This window comes from Rhinopithecus roxellana, chromosome 15, assembly GCF_007565055.1.
Source record: "Rhinopithecus roxellana isolate Shanxi Qingling chromosome 15, ASM756505v1, whole genome shotgun sequence".
Taxonomy (NCBI): domain Eukaryota; kingdom Metazoa; phylum Chordata; class Mammalia; order Primates; family Cercopithecidae; genus Rhinopithecus; species Rhinopithecus roxellana.
This window is the reverse complement of record NC_044563.1, coordinates 89,605,707-89,627,246: the sequence shown is the minus strand read 5'-3', so window position 1 is coordinate 89,627,246 and position 21,540 is coordinate 89,605,707. Positions and strand designations below refer to the sequence as shown.

The following is a 21,540-nucleotide window of genomic DNA, read 5'->3' as shown; positions in this document are numbered from 1 at the left end:
TAATCCCAGCTACTCGGGAGGCTGAGGCAGGAGAATTACTTGAACCCTGGAGGCAGAGGTTGCAGTGAGCCGAAATCGTGCCATTGCACTCCAGCCTGGGCGACAGAGTGAAATTCCGTCTCAAAAAAAGGATAGCATGGTAAATTTTATGTTAGGTATATTTTACCAAAATTTAAAAATCACCAGCCGGGCGTGGTGGCTCATGCTTGTAATCCCAGCACTTTGGGAGGCTGGGGGGGGCTGATCATGAGGTCAGGAGATCGAGACCATCCTGGTCAACACGGTGAAACCCCGTCTGTACTAAAAATAAAAAAAATTAGCCGGGTGTGGTTGCAGGTGCCTGTAGTCCCAGCTATTCGGGAGGCTGAGGCAGGAGAATGGCGAACCCGGGAGGTGGAGCTTGCAGTGAGCCGAGATTGCGCCAGTGCACTCCAGCCTGGGTGACAGAGCAAGACTACATCTAAAAAAAAAAAAAAAAAAAAAAAAAAAATCACCAATAAAAAGATATAGCCTTAGTGGTTAGGAGGTTATAAATATAAAATCTGTTTAGTGTAGTATTTCTAAGTAAACTAAAAAAGGAAATGACTCTGAAACCTGCCTATCTTCTTGCGTTTATTAATCTGTATGTATTCTTAAATGTTATTTTCCCAGCATCATATCCTGTAACTTTATAAGCTAATATTTTGAAGTAAGTATCAACATGTAGTGTTATTAACTATTTAAACTCATTTGACATTTGAACATATTGTTCTCATGCCAAAAATAATTTGGTTTTGGTTTTTAGCCTTTCACCATCTCAGGCAGTCTAATATTGGCATGCTCTATTCTCTGATGTCATCTCAGTGATCTGTGAATTGTTGACAGTTTGACTTGTCATTCTCATGAGGTTGACATTAATCCGGTAATCTTACAATCTTTATTTGAAGTTGTGGAAAAGTAATGTATAAGGCAAGTTCAACAGAGGCGTTTTAAAGAATTCTACATAATATTTTTATTTTCTAAACTTATTCAGCAGAAGTCTGCAATATCAGTGAAAGGGGCTTTTTCCAAAAAAGACTACAGATCAGTGGATGAGTTAGCTATTTTCACCATCTAGGGATTTTCTTCTCAATCCCTGAAGAATTCAGGAGTTGAAACTAAGTTCCATATTTGAAATATGTTGACCAGGCACAGTGGCTCATGCCCATAATCCCAGCACTTTGGGAGGCTGAGGAAGGAGGATTGCTTGAGCCCAAAAATTTGAGACCAGCCTGGACAACAAAGTGAGACCCTGTCTCTACAAAAAAAAAAAATTAAATTAAAAAAGAAAAGAAATATATCTTACCCTTCAACTAATATGTTTCTGAATCTTAGAAAATTACTATTATATTAATATTCAATTTCTTATATTCTCTCTCTCCCTCTTCTCTCATTTCTTTCCCCTTCTCTTCCCCTCTGCTCCTTCCCCCAATCATTATTTTCTCCCTTCTATGTCTCTGAAGCTATCCTGGCCTTTTAGTTGTACCTCAAGCTGTACAGGACAGTAGTTTACCGAGAGTAGCTCGCTGCTATCGACACAATCGCCTGCCTGTTGTGTGTTGGAAGAACTCAAGAAGTGGTACTCTGCTCCTCCGATCTGGAGGATTCCATGGGAAGGGAGTCGTTGGTCTTTTCAAATCTCAAAACTCCCCTCAGGCCGGTAAGCATCTGTCTATAACACAATTACCACCCGTTCACATAAGGGTATTACTAAAAATAAAGGAAGTAAAATCTGGGAATGGAACCTTTTCATCAAGTCTTGTCTCACACACGAACTTTTCCATTTTGCTACATACAACATGTACAGCTTAAACAAGAACTATACTAGGTAGTGTGAGGCTCCACATTGAATTTGACATCTTAATATGTCTGGTCTGTACTTGGATTTTAATAGAAATTAATATAATAAAGTCTTTGGTCCTAGGCAATTTTCATTCCAGCAAACCAGAGTATCCACAGATGGAAACTAGGTTATACCAATCTTTTTTCTTCTGGGAAGCATCCAAATACATTTAACAACTTCAGAGGCAAGATGAGATTCTGTGCCATATGATATGAGATATCCATCCTCATACTTACAAGTCATATGCACAAACTAATGACTGCAAATGCTGCTTCAGGGGCTTTCAAGCAAAGAGGTTTTTAGGAAGCTAGCGAAATAATATGTACAGCTGCCCTGTATTCTGAGGATACTTGTGAGTACCATGTCTGAGGTCTTGAAGTCAGGAGCTGTGTTTTGCTGACCTTTCTCATAGCTTCTGCCTCATAATAGATACTCAAAAAAAATGAAACAGTGGGCCACTAAGATATCAGATCCAATTTAGGGATGGCTGCATTCTTCCACCTTTGGAAATGAAGTAAACTCAGAATCTGATTCATCAGGTACAACCATGTGCTTTTTGAAAGTCAGCCAATGTTTTGATCATTAGGTTGACTGAGGGCAGCCTTCCACCTGCCTTGGAGTCTCACTATTGGTGTAATGGAAGGCAACTGACTTTTTACTGTTTCTCCTGTGAAACACTGTGTGCTCCCAAGCCACCTGGTGGGTATATTAGAACATAAGAAGGGGCCAGGTGTGATGGCTCATGCCTGTAGTCCCAGCTACTTGGAAGGCCAAGGTGGGAGGATTGCTTGCGCCCAGGAGTTCAAGACCAGCCTGGGCAACATGGCAAAACCCCATATCTACAAAAAAGTACAAAAATTAGCCAGGCATAGTGGCATGCACCTGAGTCCCAGCTATTCCAGAGGCCGAGGTGGGAGAATCGTTTGAGCCCATGAGGTAAAGGCTATAGTGAGCCACAGTTGTACCACTGCACTCCAGCCTGAAAGAATGAGACCCTGTCTCAAAAAAATGAAATAAAATAATAATAAAATAGAACACAAGCGTATATAAGTTATGTAAAATGAGTGAATGATGTTAGGAGCACCGATAAGTGAATCGCTAAGCTTTTAGTTGGAAAACAATTGAAACTTATTCCACTGGTTGCTGATTTTTTTTAATTTAATTTAAACTTACTGTATTTCATATTCAAGTCACACCTTTACTCACAACTAATATCTTTTTTTGTTTGTTTTGTTTTGTTGTTTGTTTTGTTTTTGTTTTCAGACAGAGTCTCGCTCTGTCGCCAAAGCTAGAGTGCGATGGCACAATCTTGGCTCACTGCAACCTCCGCCTCCCAGGTTAAAGCGATTCTCCCACCTCAGCCTCCCAAGTAGCTGGAATTACAGGCGCCCACCACTACGCCTGGCTAATTTTTATATTTTTAGTAGAGACAGGGTTTCACCATGTTTGTCAGGCTGGTATCGAACTCCTGACCTCAGGTGATCTGCCCGCCTCGGCCTCCCAAAGTGCTGGGATTACAGATGTGAGCCACCGCACCCTGCTGACAACTAATATCTTTGAAATTGCAATGCATCTTACAGTTGATGTGATCAGAAAGAATAGTGTCATAATTTAAATGGCAGTGTTTTTTATTGATAAGCAATGTTTATTCTTAGACAATCAAATAACAGTGAATCTTAGAATTGATGACATATTAAAGTTGATAAAATATAATAATGCTAATTATTTATTTTCTATTCAGGTTGTAAGAGAATTTATGAGTATCTGTTGTCCTTGTAGTGAGTCCATCCCCTATTCCTCTTTTAAAATGTCTGGGCCGATTTCAGTGATTCTGTTTTGTTTCACCCAAACCAGGCTCATATGCCCATCAACCCAGAATTGCTCTCACAATTGTGTATACTTTTTGCTCCTCGTTTAGACGGACCAGGGATTGGCAGTAGGTGCTCCTGTCTTCTCCCCATGTTCTTCCACTCTTCCCTCTATAAATCCTTATAGGTTCATGTCCCCTGGTGGGACTATGTGGCAAATTATTGAAATAAAATTACTGATATTGGAAAGTTCTTAACTCTACCCATTCTGGCATGTCAAAGGAACCCACTCCCAAACAATAACCTGGTAAGGATGGTTGGGGGATATCATCAAGGAGTTGTTGTTTGTAAATCTTCATTTTAAGTTGCTTGGATAATGAGAAGCTATGCCCTGTGCTTTCAAGCCCAATCTATGCTTGGAAGGATAGCCCTGTGCTGGTTTTCCAGACCTGGGCTCTTTCTGGAAGGATAATGAGGCAATCAAGAAGTAGGTATGGTAAAACCAGCATTACAATGGAGGATTAGCCATTTAATATACTGGCAATCTAAGTAGGGCTGGTTTCTATATTTGGGTGTGGTAACTTGTAGACTATATAGAGAAAAATAAGCATAGATAGATAGATAGATAGATAACTTGTTTTGTTAATACAGAGACAGTTTATTTTATTCAATATATTTTCCTTTTATAGCTCCTACCTCCTCTTTAGAATCTTCCAGTAGCATAGAACAAGAGAAATACTTGCAAGCCTTACTGAATGCTGTTTCTGTCCATCAGAAACTCAGAGGCAACAGCACTCTTACTGTCAGACCAGCCTTTGCTCTATCTCCAGGTAAGACTTGATAATCCTTTTCTTCTTGACAGCTTCTAATGAAAGGTCAGTTCTGTTCCCAGGGTTATTTGTACTGTTGTTTGTTATTTGTACTATTCCTTCACCAAGACTTCTTAAAAGTTTTACCCGGAAGGATTATAAGTTTAACTCCTTTTACTTAAAAATCTACTACTATTAATGTCTAGTAAATAGTAACTAACTTTAGAGATTCAGTTTTTTCTTTGTTTTATTTTTTAGAGATGGGGTCTCACTATGTTGCCCAGTCTGGTCTCTAACTCCTGGGCTCAAGCAGTCTTCCCGCCTCAACCTCCCAAAGTACTGGGATTACAGGTGTGAGCCACCCAGCTCAGTTTTTTCCTTTTCAAAAGAGTAATTGGAGAGGAAGTGGGGAATATAAATAAAGTCACCCTTTATTCCCATATTTATCTTTCATAGGCTTTAAAATATTATTATGACATGGAATATGTAAGTGGAACATGTTTGTTAAATGTGTGTTTATTAAAATCATCATTTGTAAGTTTGAAATTCCCAAAATATCTGCAATCTTTATGATTTTCAGTACAGTTTGTTTTCACGAGTTTTGGATGAAGCCATTAAGACTTGTACTAATATTCTGTTTCAGTTATCATGTGATGGAACCCCAAAGGGTTCATGTAGAGGTAACCCTAATGTGTTAGACACAGGAGCATGTGACTTGAGAAGTTGGTCTCTTTGGCTTAATCAGCTATTTGAATTAGCTCAACATAAGCAGAAAGTGGCTTTTCTTGTAAAGTAACACCATGCATGCCTTGCCCCATTTATCATTAAATTCTGTGATTGCACTTGCCAAACCTAACTCTATAATCTTGCATATGTGTGTTATCTCTGATTAATAATAACATTGCCTTGTTATCTCTAATAAAGCTTTGGGTACTTAAAAGTACAATGTTTGGCAGCAATTAAACATGCTACACATGAAGATAACTTTTTGTCATTTGAGTAATGTTAACCCAAACAACATGGTTTTTGTTTTTCTTTTTGGCTGACTTTAGGGACTGAAAGGAGGACTTCAAGAATGTCCACTGTGCTTAAGCAGGTAGTGCCAGGACATTTGGATGTAAACCCATCCAATAGCTTTGCTCGAGGAGGTTAGTAAGATTGATTTTATAACTGAGCACTGATGCAAGCTTAAAAGCAGAAAGCATTTTTCTAGATAGTTGATATTTTAAATCAACTAATTATGGTTCAAATTGTTCTTAATTACCCTCTTCTGAATGAATGGTCAAATTTATTACTAGCATGATGACAGATGAACTTAGCCTCGTGGGACAAGAAGTATAATAATTGCTGATGTCATGTATATTGATAAGTTTGGGAGCATTAGGAGGTAAGGGGAGCATGTCTAAATGACGAGTCAGCCCTGGGAGTACTCCATGATACTCCAGATTTGCAGGGCAGAAAGACCAATCCATCACAGAAGTATAGATAGTTAAGGAGAAGTGATTCCCGATCCAAGGAACTCCAAGTCCTGTTATTTTTTGCTCTTGTCCTCTGAAATACTGCTTTGGAGAATAAGACATTGTGATATCCAGGTAGCTGCTGGCATGAGGAAATCGAGAAAGGCTAAGTATTCGTTCTTTTAAGCTCCATAAGGTCATCCACTTTGTTCTCTGGAAGTTTATGTGAGATTCTTTCACTCTGCAGAGGAAATTCCAGACCAGAATTTTTTTTTTTTTTTTTAAGACAGGGTCTTACTTTGTTGCCCAGGCTGGAGTGCAGTAGAACTATCATAGCTAACTAACTGCAGCCTCCAACTCCTGGGCTTGAGTAATCCTTCTGCCTCAAGCTCCCAAGGAACTAAGACTACAGGTGTGTGCCACCACTCCCAGCTCAATTTTTAAAATATTTTTTGGGACAGAGTCTTACTGTGTTGCCCAGGCTGGCCTTGAACTCCTGGCCTGAAGCAGTCCTCCCACCTGGGCTTCCCAAAGTGCTGGGATTACAGGCATGGGAAAGCACCTGGCCCCAGATATCTCAACTGTGAAGTCCCACTGTCTCACAATGGAGTCACAGAATCTTAGACTTTTCCTCTCATCCCCATATAATGATGAACAGCCTTAAAAAGATACTAAGTAGGCCGGGCGCGGTGGCTCACGCCTATAATCCCAGCACTTTGGGAGGCTGAGGCAAGCAGATCACCTGAGGTCAGGAATTCCAGACCAGCCTGGCCAACATGGTGAAACCCTGTCTCTACTAAAAATACTAAAATTAGCCAGGCGTGGTGGTGCATGCCTGTAGTCCCAGCTACTGAGGAGGCTGAGGCAGGAGACTCACTTGAACCAGGGAGGCAGAGGTTGCAGTGAGCCGAGATCGCAACATTGCTGGGCAACAAGAGCAAAACGAGAGCCAAGATCACTCCAGCCTGGACAACAAGAGCAAAATTCCATCTCAAAAAAATTACACACACACGTATGTACACACTAAGGAAGTAATCTTGTTTCTGCTTGAACATCATCAGTAATGGGAAACTCATTTCTTCCCCCAAAATAATCCCTTACATTTGGGAGCAACTCTATGTGTTGCTTTCTCATATTGACCACCACTTTGACTTATTGGCCCTAGCTCAATCCTCTGAGGTTAGAAAGTAAGTGTAATCTCCCACACCTAAAACCCTTCAGGAAAAACTCTTGTCAGGCTTGCTTTCTACAAAAATCACTCTTTAAAAAATTCACTTTTTTCCCTTTTGAAAACCATACACATCCCCAATATTGGCCCTTTGGATACTTCCTTTTCCTGCCTTTAGTTAACTCTGAATATCCCCAGTTCAAATGGTTGTAGTGCGTTCACCATCCTTATCACTCTGAACACTCCACAGAGTTGAACCCAGCACTCTAGGTGTTCTCACAGCCTGAAACTGCATTCGGCTCCATCACTAGGTTAACCCATGTGGAGATTAATATCATTTGAAGTCCCTTTCTGCTTCATATGTGCTATTGTTCTTAAAAACATACTGGCCTTGATGGTTGCTTTTTGGACCCACTAGCAGTATTATAACTAGGAAATTTCATGTTTTGGGATGTGGACTGGTATTTTAGACCTTTGGACCCCGATTCTGTCTAGCAGTACATTTGCTGTTTTGCAAGCCTTTTGTCTTCCATACATTTGATGATTGTTCTCATGTGATTCTTTGTTTAAAAAAATGTTGAACAAGCCAGAGCTAAAGACAAAGACCTACAGCAAAATAACATAAACCTCTCTGAAGAAAAAGATCAATCTGTTCATCTATACTGGTTATGAGTCTTCCCACTAAAACTCACCAGGCCCATATTTCTAAATCTCTGTCAGTCATTTTAATCCACTACTTGCCAATCTTTCAAATAATTAACTGCATCACCAAGGGTTTTTTTTTTTCTTTTTTTTCTTTTTTTTTTTGAGACGGAGTCTCGCTCTGTCACCCGGGCTGGAGTGCAGTGGCCGGATCTCAGCTCACTGCAAGCTCCGCCTCCCTAGGTTCACGCCATTCTCCTGCCTCAGCCTCCCGAGTAGCTGGGACTACAGGCGCCCGCCATCTCGCCCGGCTAGTTTTTTTGTATTTTTTTAGTAGAGACGGGGTTTCACGGTGTTAGCCAGGATGGTCTCGATCTCCTGACCTTGTGATCCGCCCGTCTCGGCCTCCCAAAGTGCTGGGATTACAGGCTTGAGCCACCGCGCCCGGCCCTACCAAGGGTTTTATAGTTACTTTGCTGTGACTTATTATAGGAATCAGTGCTTTTTTTAAAAGTAATTATAAATAGTCCATTGATAATCCATTCCTGGAATTTGGTTCAGAATCAACATAAAGATTCTACTTTACAAAATTCACTTTTTCCCTTTTGAAAACCATACACATCTCCTAGTGGTCATACTGGTTTTTTGGATACTTTCTTTTCCTGCCTCGTCAGAACTTTCTGTCATTGCAAGATTTCCTAAGAGCTTTCAACCTTCTTGAGTCATCTTTCCAATTACTGTGTCAGGCCTTGAAGTCGTTGTATTAGTTTCCTAGGGCTGCCATAACAAAGTGCTACAAATTGGGTGGCTTAAGCAACTATTGTCTCACAGTTCTGGAAGCTGGAAGTCCAAGATCAGGGTATCAAGGGGGTTAGTTCCTTCTGAGGGCTGTGAGGAGGAATCTGTTCCATGCCTTTCTCCTAGCTTCTGGAGGTTTGCTGGCCATCTTTGGCATTGCTTGGCTTTGGAAGCATTACCTAAATCTCTGCCCTCCTCTTCACATGGCATTCGCCCTCTGTGTCTGGCTCCAAATTTCTCCTTTTATAAGTACACCAGTCATATTGAATTAGGGGCCCATTCTACTCTACTATGACCTCATCTTAACTAATTATATATATTCTGAAGCACTGGGGGTTAGGACTTAATATAAATTTTGGGAGGGGGACACATTTCAACCCATTACAGCCATATATTTCATTTTTCTGGATTTTTAGAGTACTACTATTTTAAAGTTTAAGATGCAAACTTTGTTCTTCTCATCATTTCTTTCTCAGTGAATTTGAACTAAATTCAAATTCACTGAGATGGTATAGTGATTTTTCTCCTTAGGGTCCTGGTATTTCAGTTGCTAAGCACTCTTGTCAGAATTTGGTTTGAGATTGCATTTCCCCTTACTGCTTTATTTACCATATGAAAGTTTATATTGTCAGCAAGGCAAGTCAGTAATTTTTCCACTCAACTTTTAGAGAATGCAGCTTTCAGCAGATGTCTGGTTAATTGAAGCCCTCCCACCCACAATCTGATCTTGTATTTTGCCATTGTACACATCACCATGTTATCAATCCCAGTATTTGGCCAGGTGGCCTATAATATAAATTGTGCTACACAATTGTCTCTACTTTTATGTTGGTACCGAAGATTCACGGATTTTCAACAACCTTTTTCTTTTTTTCTTTGAGATGGAGTCTCACTCTGTCACCGGGCTAGAGTGCAGTGGTGCGATCTTGATCTTGGCTCACTGCGACCTCAGACACCCTGGTTCAAGCAATTCTCCTGTCTCAGCTCCGAGTAGTTGGGATTTCAGTCACATGCCACCATGCCCAACTAATTTTTGTATTTTTAGTGGAGATGGGGTTTCACCATGTTGGCCAGGATGATCTCGATCTCCTGACATTGTGATTCGCCCACCTCGGCCTCCCAAAATGCGGGGATTACAGGCGTGAGCCACCCCACCTGGCCTTAACAATCTTTTTCAACTACATTATATTCTTTTTTAACACTGGCCCCCAGCTCTTGGCTTCTTTTATACAAGGGAATTCCCAGTAGTGGTTATATTCTTATGACTCCATTCTTTGTTAATCCTAAAGGCACCCAAAAGGCTGTATTTACCTTTTCAGATTAAAATCTCCTATTTAACTTACGATCACTATGTGCATATCTGAGGCTGTAATTATTATTTCTGACACCCTTCTCAAATACTTTCTGCTGAAAATTACTGTGAATTTGGCTTGTTTCCTTATGACAGTTTTGTACTCCTAACCAGGTGCCTGTCATTCTGGTATCTTAGGCTAAAATCCAGAAACGCAAATCTCATTTTTTTACTCCATCTCTTAACTCTTCACTCCCAAAGCCTCCAAAACCTCCTAAAGTCCCAGTGATAAACTGGACAAAGAGATACTGCTGTTTCCTGACACCTTGAACATTCTCTGTGATCTCTAGAACTGTTTCTGTGTGTCTTCTGATAATGTCATTCCTTCTCAAAGTAGGAAGAATGAACTGGGGCAGGCAAGTTAAGGATCTCAGAAGATTCTCTATTATGTGAACATGCCAGGCAGACACACATTTAGACTGGCAGGGCAAGACTAGGTTAGACATGCCCATGCCCTGCAAGGAATTCATTTCCTTGTATCAACTCAAAGTACAGAGTCTCTTCATTCTTCCAGAGTTAGGTACCACTGTGGGAGGAGCCTCCTGTCATCTAATTCTTCTTCTATTATTTTTTTTTACCCTAACCCCTAGTTCTTCCTAGCCTTTTTCTTTTTGCTCCCCTATTTTCACAATTTTTTTCATTCCTTTCATTTTCATTTTCATACAGTCCTAGTTCCTACTTTTCTTATGTGTTTTTTTTTTTTTTTTTGAGACAGAGTCTCGCTCTGTCACCCAGGCTGGAGAGCAGTGGCGCGATCTCTCTCACTGCAAGCTCCGCCTCCCGGGTTCCCGCCATTCTCCTGCTTCAGCCTCCCGAGTAGCTGGGACTACAGGTGCCTGCCACCACGCCCGGCTAATTTTTTGTATTTTTAGTAGAGTCGGGGTTCACCGTTTTAGCCAGGGTGGTCTCGATCTCCTGACCTTGTGATCCGCCCACCTCGGCCTCCCAAAGTGCTGGGATTACAGGCGTGAGCCACCGCGCCTGGCCTACTTTTCTTGTTTCCACTGTGTGTCTCTCCTGGTCTGATGAGCCAGAGTTAAAATTGACCTTCACCTCTTTTTCAGTCAGGATGATCACTTTGCATTCAGCATGCATGTTGGTGAGTTCCTAATACAAGGGATGTATCCTTTTTTACACAAGAATCACTTTAAAAGAAAGAAGTGAATAGATCACATTGTTTTTCATTTAAAATTAAAATAACATTTAAGCCCAATGGGGGAAGCTCCTATATTTACAACTTCGATAAATTTCTTTGTTGAGTAGAAAAATGCCTTGAGAAAATCAGTACTGTCTCTCAAATACCGAAATATAATAGCTGGGTATATTTGAGAAGTAGCCACTTGGAGGCAGCTTTTTAATTCTTCATCCTTTACATTTTAAGTTTTTCTCCATTTTATCCTTGAAATAAACTCCAGGATAGGTATTTAAAGAGGCCCAGGGAGATTAAGTGACTTGGCCAAGGCCACACAGCAAGTATCAGTAGAACTGGGACTAGAATTAGTTCAGTATTGCATCGTATCAGTGCAGATATATTTACTGAATATATCTTGTGTCTCATGCACTGGGCCAGTTATAAGATCAAAATGATAAATAAGGCACCACATGTGACCTTAGCATCTCTTTTCCTTTTCCCCTTTCATCAGAACAGAGTAGAGGAAATAACACCAGTGCTTAGGAAACACTGGTTCTTTGAACAGTAATGCATTCCTATGGGGAAAATGAACTGTGTCTTATCTTCCCTGAAGCAGTCCCCTTAGCCAGTTCCTACTGATTGGTTCCAAGGTCACATGGTTCCTCAGGAAACAGTACATTAAGAGTTTAGTTACATTCTAATTCAAACCATAGTCCCACTACTTACTGTATGATTAAACAATTTAGGAAACCTCTTAATTCTCAGTGTCTTCATCTTTAAAATTAAGGTAATAAATAATACAGATTTTTAAGGTAGTTATGAGGAATAAATGAAATAATATATGTAAAACATTTAACTTAGTAACTAGCCCATAGTAGTATTTTAATAAATGTTAGTTGTCATTATTATTATTATAGTTACTGTTATCATTGCCATTGCCTAATACTCTGCTGAAATGGGAAGAAAGTTGACATTTGCATTTAAATTGCTTTGAGCCTTACTGATCTAAGGCAAGAGATAGAAGGCATATGCCCTAGGTCTAGCCAGTGACTTTCAAACTTGTTTGATCATGACTCACAGTAAGAAATGTATTTTATATTTATATGTATACCTACCCATTCATTTTATATCACAATTCAGGTAGTAAGGCACATGCAAAATGTATAATATATACACTAAGGCACATGCAAAATGTATGATATATACACTAAAACAAAAGTTTTGTGAAACAATATTCATCTGTACCACATGCAGTGCTCATTAGTATTTTCAACTTTAATGTTTAATTTTGAAAAAAATACTGATTTGACCTATTAGAGTGACTTCCCAAGCCACTAAGGAGGATCCTGCAGTTTGGAAAAACACTGCCTGAGACCCTTTGCTGGTGTTAAGTGCCCAGGACATCTAGAAATCATTCAGGAAATCTAAGTAGACCTCACCACCAACAACCAATGCACTAGTCTAATTCCTTTGGTTAAAATGACTTCCAGATGGGATTAGAATTCTCAAAGCCCCCTGCTGGCCCCATATCAGTACTGGCCATTTTATCATTGCTGATTTTCTACTAATTGGCCAAAACTTTGCAGTTTTTCATTGATGAGTCCTGTTTGGGGGAGTCCTTACTATTTTTTGTTTAATACCCCTCTTTTCACTCTTTCAGTGAAAATAATTGGGTTGAAGATGTAATAGTGAATCACAACAGCTCACAATGTATTGGTTTGCACAAAGTAAATAATCAACAAATTCTTTGAGTGCCTGTATTTCAGGCTCTCAGCATGGATACAAGAATAAACATGATTGGGTGCTTGCCCTCACTAGCACATGTAAACTAAAAAGTACCTGAGACAGGTCTCAATAAATTCAGAAGTTTATTTTGCCAAGGTTAAGGACTCGCCCTGGAGACAGGTCTGTGCCTTTCTCCAGCAATGGTTTTGAGGGCTTTAATACTTAAATGAGAAAGAGGGAGGGTGTAGTAATCCACATGTTACAAGAAAAAAGGAGCAGGTAGGGGAATGGTCAATTATGTATTTGTCTATAAGATAAAGTGAACATACCAGTAGCTATCTGTGGATAAATTTAACCTTTTAACTGTAGCTGTTTGTTTAGGAACAAAAGGAAAAGCAGCTTCTTGTATGTCTCAGCTTTCAGCCACATTTTTTCCTTTTGGCATAGTGAACTGGAGTCCTGAGTTTTTATTTTTCTTTCACACACACAATCTTGTAGAGTGAAAGAATATGCAGATAATCATGATGCAATGTGATCAAAGTTCAAATAGAGCTCCCCAGCTTGGGAGCAGTCAGGAATGCCTTGAAGAGGTACTAACATTGTACCTGGATCTTAAGGGTTATGTAGGAATGTGTCGGGTAAGGAAATGGGAGAAATCATTCCAGGCAATAAGACTAGCATAAGAAAGTGTGATGTGGTAAGGAAGCTGTATCTCAGAATCAGGAACTACTCAAGCATCACTATCATCATCTTAGTGTCCCATTTTCAATAGGAAAGTTCAAAATTTTGGCAGAAAGGAGAGCAGTCAGCCAACACAGAGGAGGCCACACAGTGTGCCTTGGCCATGTCGTCCCAAGCCTTTGTTCTGTCTTGCAGTCACATTCTCTATCTGTCATCAGCCAGCACCTCTGCAGCCCTTACTTTCTGACTTCCTTTGGCCACCAGAGCCATCAGTGCCCTTCATTTTCTGCTTCTAAAGGAGTGAAGTGGGAATGAAAACTCACTTCGAATGATTTTTGTTATGTCATATGTTACACAATTTTGCATTATATAACTTAATACTACTATTAAAGATTGCAATCCTGACTGAATAAGTATAAAATCATTTCCTCTAATTGACTTGAGCAATTTGTTTGCTTGGAAAGTGCTAAAACTGCTCACAATTTTTGGTGTGCCATCATCATAAACTCCTTTCTTTCTGTCGGAAAAAATATATTACTCAAATTACAAAACTATTATCTCTAATACTGCCTATCATTTTGGTGCAAGTAGGGATTTTAAGAAAAGTCATTACTTCAGTCATCACAAGCTGTATTATTAGTGGTATTGGGTATTGTCACAGGGTTATGAATTTTTGCTGCTCATAAGTATTGATGGAAAATAAATGTAATTTCCCAATGAAAAGAGAAGGAAGATAGCGTGGCAATGCTTAATGCTCTACTGCAAAAATATGCCCTTAGTTATTCCAAATGGTTGCTAGAGCTTCATTGTTTCCTGGTGTGATGACCTTGCTCAAAGAACAAACGTGTTGTACAACACGCAGCATTCGCTAGTCTCCTTTAATATGAGGACCAGTGTGTTCCTAACATTTACACATACACACCCCAAATTCCTTAATTTTATTATATAAATTTGTTTCTGACTGAATGATAATCTTTAAAAGCTTATTCCATTTGGTATAATTTTTTAGTGGCACCTTCTGCTGTGTGCTGTCCATTTCATTGTGCTTATAATATTTATAAACAGGTGCTGAAATTTCATTTAACAGGTACTCAATGCATCTTTTTTTTGTGACTGCAGCTTTTTGTTTGTTAACTAAATCTTCTACTTTTATCATATTTACATTTTTCCCGTTAATTTTAAAAATTAAATAGCCTATTCTTCTCTTACTCAATCTGCTCTCACATTTGCTACTATATACATTTTATTTCTCTTTCTGTCTTTAATCTTACCTACCAGTGCATGGGTACAGAGATAAATGTTTTACTCAGTCAAATCCCAAATCTTCAGCTAAGGGAAGAGTCCATAATCAAGGTACTGTATTATGTGTCCTGATATGTCACTCTTTTAAACCATCTTCATGTGAAACTACATATGTTACAAGTAATTTTTTTGCATTTGTAAAATTATATCCTTTATTCTCATCTACATTCTGAATTTCCTCTGATTCCATTTACAAAAAAATTAATAATTGCCATAATGTCTAAGAAAAACTCATAAACTACATAGAAAGATTCATGCAGCCGGGTGCCGTGGCTCACGCCTGTAATCCCAGCACTTTGGGAGGCTGAGGCAGGCGATCACCTGAGGTCAGGAATTCGAGACCAGCCTGACCAAGATGGTGAAACCCCATCTCTACTAAAAATACAAAAATTAGCCGGGCGTGGTGGGGCACGCCTGTGATCCCAGCTACTCGGGAGGCTGAGGCAGGAGAATCACCTGAACCCGGGAGGCGGAGGCTGTGGTGAGCTGAGATCGTGCCATTACGCTCCAGCCTGGGCAACAAGAGTGAAACTCTGTCTCAAAGATTCATGCATGTGAAGCTTAAATGAGCAATAAAAACTTTTCTTGGGAACTGGTCTCCTGACCCCATAAATGCTTGTAAATAGAAAGAGAAGCAGAGGTGACATTATCATGGTGACTTCTGGTCACCTAGAAACATGACTTCGATTTAATACTGGGAAAAGACTAAAGCTTCTCAAACAGGCTTTCTAGATCTAAAGAAGAAAGCCCACTTTAGGGAGGCAGTAGGAAAGTCCTATATCCCTGTGACCCCATCACTGAGATAAACACCACAGTTCTACAGGCATTTATGAGGGCCTCTTGATTTGAGGGTGATACAGTGCTAGTCAAATTTGAGAATTAGTATATGCCTTTGTGTCTGGATGTTTGATATTTAATAGTCTCACTTGCATATAGAAATCCTTGATTTTTCTAATTAATAGAACTAAGGTCAACTTATCTCACTGAGACTCTTCTAGCATTTTAGCTTGCCCTTTCCCTTAGAAGACATGTGCTTCTGGCTGGGTGCGGTGGCTCACGCCTGTAATCCCAGCACTTTGGGAGGCATGAGGCGGGCAGATCACCTGAGGTTGGGAGTTCGAGACCAGCCTGACCAACATAAAGAAACCCTGTCTCTACTAAAAATACGAAATTAGCCGGGCATGGTGGTGCATGCCTATAATCCCAGCTACTCAGGAGGCTGAGGCAGGAGAATCACTTGAACCCAGGAGGTGGAGGTTGCAATGTGCTGAGATCATGCCATTGCACTCCAGCCTAGGCAACAAGAGCGAAACTCTGTCTCAAAAAAAAATAAAATAAAGGTATCTGCTGCTGACTGTACATTTTATTCATTTATTTTATTTTATTTTATTTTATTTTAGAGACAGTGTCTCATTCTGTTGCCCAGTCTGTAGTGTAGTGGCGCTGTCTCGGCTCACTGTAACCTCCACCTCCGGGGGTCAAGCGATCCTCGCATCTCAGCCTCCCAAGTAACTGGGACTATAGGTGTTTGTTTTTTGTTTTGTTTTGTTTTGTTTTGGTAGAGACGGGGTTTCACCATGTTGCACAGGCTGGTTTCAAACTCCTGGGCTCAAGCGATCTGCCCACTTTGGCCTTCCAAAGTGCTAGTGTTACAGGCATGAGGCACTGTGCCCATTACTAAATTTATAATTTCTCATTCTTCATGGATACTGAAAAAAAAACCAAAATATAATCTTGTTTAGAATTACATCATTTTGGCATGATATACAAATATTAATTCCAAATCCAGCTTCAGATTTTAGTAGACTTATGAAGTTTCTATTTTATATCTTTAAATGTCATGTGAAATTGGCCAAATAAGCAGAAGAATGTTCCTTACTTTTTTCATGAAGTCCTGAGAAATTAACTCAGCATTTGCCTTGTTAGACTTTACTAGTACCTCCTGCCAGCTTGTTTTGTTTTCAGTGTCAATGTACTGTTTCTACTTATGATCTTAGTATTTACTTTTAAATCCTGAATTTACATCAAAATATAAAATAAGATTGATTTGGGGGGGTTGGTAGGTCGTTCTGAGGCTAAGACTGTGTGATTTTGAAATGCTGTATTGGATAATGCTTATGTTACAGAAGTAGCAAATGACCATATGACTTATGATTTTTAGATTAATCAACTTGCTATGACCTCTAAAATTGTAGCTTCAGAGCATGCACCTTTTTCCTTAGTCAGTGGTATTCCCACATTAGATTATCTCACTCCATGACTTTGGCTTTTGTGAAGGTGTGTGGGCAAGTCTTCGCTCTAGCACTCGCTTGATCAGCTCTCCAACATCCTTCATTGATGTTGGCGCCCGGCTGGCAGGCAAGGACCATTCGGCCTCCTTCAGTAACAGCACCTACCTACAAAACCAGCTCTTGAAACGGCAAGCAGCCCTTTACATATTTGGTGAAAAGTCGCAACTAAGGGTAAGGTTTCTTTTTCTCACTTAGAAACTTTGTGGATATACTAGGGCTGTTTATAAAACATGTATCACAAACCAGGATTTGCTAGAATTTTTTTTTATAGCATGATTCTTAATCTGGAGTTAATAATCTCAAAAAATTTAGCTCTCCTTTTGAATTTATTTATATATATTAATTTTTATATAGATACATACACATATATACATATGCATATTTATTAGCCACGAAAATAAATATTTATTCATGACAGTAAAAAATCAACATAAACATCAGGAATACCAGGAAGTGTACATACGAAAAAAGAAATAAGGCTTCATCAGGCTGTGTTTTCAACAGCCTTGATTCAGTTTCCACAGGAATCTGCCCATGGCAAAACAGTTAGTTTTGTTATTGTAAACCTACTGATAAAAAAGGCTATAGAAAGATAGAAGAATGGAGAGAGGAAGACTGTGGTGCCACGTATGGAGGAAAGGCAAGGCCAAGTCTAGATTTTCTGAGTAACACTTGTTAAAACTTCTCAAGGCTATACAGAAAGAGACACATGTCCTAAGACATGTCAGAAAATTCAAAATACTAGATGCTAGTCAACTGTATTCTTACTGTTAAGTTGTTGTGCTAAAGAACTTCACCATGCTGAGGGCCCATAAATTGTAAAGATGGTCTTTTCCTCCCAAAGCAATGATAATTCCTTGAATTTAATGTTTTGCAAGTCACGCATTACAAAATAAATTTCATTACCATGAATAGGTGTATAGGACATGAAAGTTACCTGTTAACTCAGAAATCTCAACGTTTAGTCCAGTGCTCCAGTTGGCACTGGACAACCTAGACAGACCTCTGGCTGAACCGTGGAGCAGAAACTGTGAGCAGAGCAGGGTGCCATTAGCAAGATCCCACATGCTTGGCCCTTAAGATGCCAGTAACTGAGTCATTTCTTCTGGAGCAGGCTGGTGGCTTTGCTAGCTCTTCTCCCACTGCCTGGACTGCTGCAACCACTTAGTCACCAGCCTTTAGGGTAAAGGGCATAAAACTGCTGGGTAATGCTCAATTTTTAAATCTGCCTATGTGTCTTCTGATACAGTAAATAATTTTATATCCAGAAAATAGAACACTTTTCTACAGCAATCCAGGGTTGCTGGTGCCAGTGTCTTTTCCAGAGCACAGACTTTCCATGCCTCAGCACAACACTTACTCGTGATCCGAATCACTCACTCTCCGAGGTTTAGCTCCTTAATACTCCCCTCTGCCATTCTCTTTGCACATGATTTCTCAGATTAGCGGTGTGATCATACGTATTTGAGGAAGAAAGAGTTGGATGATGCCTTTTTCCTTCCCTCTCTTTTTTCTTTCTGTCTGTCCTTCCTCAATAAAGTATCATTATTATATATTTTTAATTTTTTGAGACGGAGTCTCACTCTGTCGCCAGGCTGGAATGCAGTAGCATGATCTCAGTTCACTGCAACCTCCGCCTCCCAGGTTCAAGCGATTCTTCTGCCTCGGTCTCCCGAGTGGCTGGGACTACAGGCATGCGCCACCACGCCCAGCTTTTTTTTTTTTTTTTTTTTTTTTTTTTTTTTTTTTTTTGGTATTTTTAGTGGAGACGGAGTTTCACCGTGTTGGCCAGGATGGTCTCCATCTCTTGACCTCGTGATCCACTTGGCCTCCCAAAGTGCTGGGATTACAGGCATGAGCCACTACGCCCGACCAAGTATTATTATTTTTAAAAATGTAATCCCACCATTCTGGCACAGTAGTTGTCAGCAATTTTATATATTCCATTCAGATTTTATCTTTTATTCGATTTTGTGTGTAGAATATGGCTCTGTATCTGTCTGATATGTGCCACATTCTAGCTAGCACAATGCCATCCAGTTACAATTCCATACCTTTTTCTCCCAACAAAGAAGCATAAAGGAAAGTCAATAAATTACAGTGACTTATTCTGAAAATAATCTTGAATTTGACCTTTACCTAGGTAAATTCACATACTTTAATACTTGATTATTGGGAACAAATTCCTTCCAACCTAATGGAGTGTCTCAGTACTTTGGTTAGTAACTCCTGGCTTCTAAGATAGGCATAGCTAGCTTATGTATAGTTGGGAAATAGGAATCTACCTTTCCTGAAAAGTAAACTATGTTTTGTCTATTATAAGTTTTTAAAAATAATAGAAAGGAACTCATGTATATCACTAGGTTCTTTATCTGAAGCCTTAACATCATGTTTCCATGTCGTATAGTAGTCTCCATAACTATTTTAGTCACTATTCAACCCGTATTGTTGGATGTTTAGGTTTCTTTATCTTCTGTATATAAAATTACAGTCACAATTCCAAGCAAATAGGTTATTTTGTTATTTTTTTTTATTGAGATACCATTCCCAGAGGTTTTTTCCTATTAGATTATTTCCTTAGAGTAGCTTCCTTAAAATGGAATTATTAAGACAAAGGAAAAATTATAAAATACACATAACAAGATTTACCATCTTAACCATTTCTAAGTGTATGACTCAGTATTATTAAGTACATTCACGTTGCTGTGCAACCAATCTCCAGAAAGCAGTTTTACTCTTAGAAAAGCAGATGGTCCAGTAGAGTAATTTGGGCAAAATGAAAAGAAAGTGGAAACATTTTGAGAAAATTAATTCATTCTTTGGCATGAAACGTTAGAGGACTTTTAAATCTTCACAGCTAGGTTATTAAAATGAAATCTACCAGCAGGCCATCAGTATAGCATTCTTTAATTACAAATGCAACACTCATACCACACACAAAATAAATTCCATATGGATTAAAGATGTAAATGAGAAAGTACTCAAATAAATATAGATTGATACATATACAATATTAAGTGAAAAAATATTATCCCAAAGATAGAAATGAACAAAGCCTTTCATGGTTCTTTTATGTAATTTTTTTTTTTTTTTTTAGGTGGAGTCTCACTCTACTGCCCAGGCTGGAGTGCAGTGGTGTCATCTCAGTTCACTGCCACCTCCATCTCCGGGGTTCAAGTGATTCTCCTGCCTCAGCCTCCCAAGTAGCTGGGATTACAGGTGCCCGTCACCACACCTGGCTACTTTTTGTATTTTTAGTAGAGATGGGGTTTCACCATGTTGGCCAGGCTGGTCTTGAACTCCTGACCTCAGGTAATCTGCCTGCCTTGGCCTCCCAAACTGCTGGGATTACAGGCATGAGCCACCATGCCCAGCCATGTAATTTTTTATTATTGACTTTTAAGAAGTAGGGCCGGGCGCAGTAGCTCACACCTGTAATCTCAGCACTTTGGGAGGCCGAGGTGGGCGGATCACAAGGTCAAAAGATCAAGACCATCCTGGCCAACATGGTGAAAGCTCATCTCTACTAAAAATGCAAAAATTAGCTGGGCGTGGTAGTATACGACTATAGTCCCAGCTACTTGGGAGGCTGAGGCAGGAGAATCCCTTGAACCCAGGAGGCAGAGGTTGCAGTGAGTCGAGATTGTGCCACTGCACTCCAGCCTGGGTGACTGAGAGTCCATCTCAAACAAACAAAAAGTCACCACAATGTTGGTAGTCTTGGGGCAGCAAGAAAGTGATTTTTATTTCTTTCTCAATCTTTATCTCTACCTTTTTTCATTTTTATTATGAATATGTTTTACTTGCATAATAAGAAACAAATATGTGCATATCTACAAACTTTAATATATGTACAGTCTGGAACTCCAACAGTGTATTACCTATCCCTTACCATATACATCTTGGGAAGACTTAGTTTACACTGTTGGAGTAGTCATACTGTCCATGTATCATTAGTTGCTCTTTAAACTTCCGGGTTCATGGCCTTATAATTGACTTATATTTGGTATTATAAGCTCCATCAAGTTCCAGTCTACCAGTAGTCTCTTCCAGTTCTCAGAATGAGAGCATTCTTAGGCTAAGTAATCTACCTCTAGTAAGGACTAGATTTGCCATTCTAGGCAAACAACTAGACTGTACTGAATGGCTCTTCCCACCAACACTGACACATTGCCATACAAGATTGACTCTCTTGACCCATTGGCAGCCTCTGCAGCTATTTGGCCCCAACTAACTGTTTACCATTATGCACTGCCCCATTGGAAACATCACTCTTTTACCTATAGCACTTCATCTGCCTGATTCTCTGAATCTTTATCCACAGAACTTCAAGGTAGAATTTGCTTTAAATTGTGAGTTTGTTCCTGTTGAATTTCATGAAATCCGGCAAGTGAAAGCCAGTTTTAAGAAGCTGATGAGGGCTTGTATCCCAAGCACCATCCCTACTGACTCAGAAGTGACCTTCCTGAAAGCGCTGGGAGATTCTGAGTGGCTCCCACAGGTAATGTCTGAAGC

At 39.7% G+C, this 21,540-nt stretch overlaps 1 protein-coding gene across 2 annotated transcripts in view; it reads left to right on the top strand.

Annotated features, from left to right (window-relative positions):
• SBF2 (SET binding factor 2) overlaps positions 1-21,540 on the top strand; it is a 527,862-nt gene that overhangs the window by 470,408 nt on the left and 35,914 nt on the right. For both annotated transcript variants that reach the window (XR_004053641.1, XM_010384825.2), the window contains exons 27-30: positions 1,482-1,678; positions 4,359-4,499; positions 17,012-17,196; positions 21,350-21,526. Coding sequence is in view for 1 of the 2 variants with exons in the window: in XM_010384825.2 (XP_010383127.1) it covers positions 1,482-1,678; positions 4,359-4,499; positions 17,012-17,196; positions 21,350-21,526 (700 nt within the window). In the remaining variant the exon portion in view is untranslated. The remainder of the gene's footprint in view (positions 1-1,481; positions 1,679-4,358; positions 4,500-17,011; positions 17,197-21,349; positions 21,527-21,540) is intronic.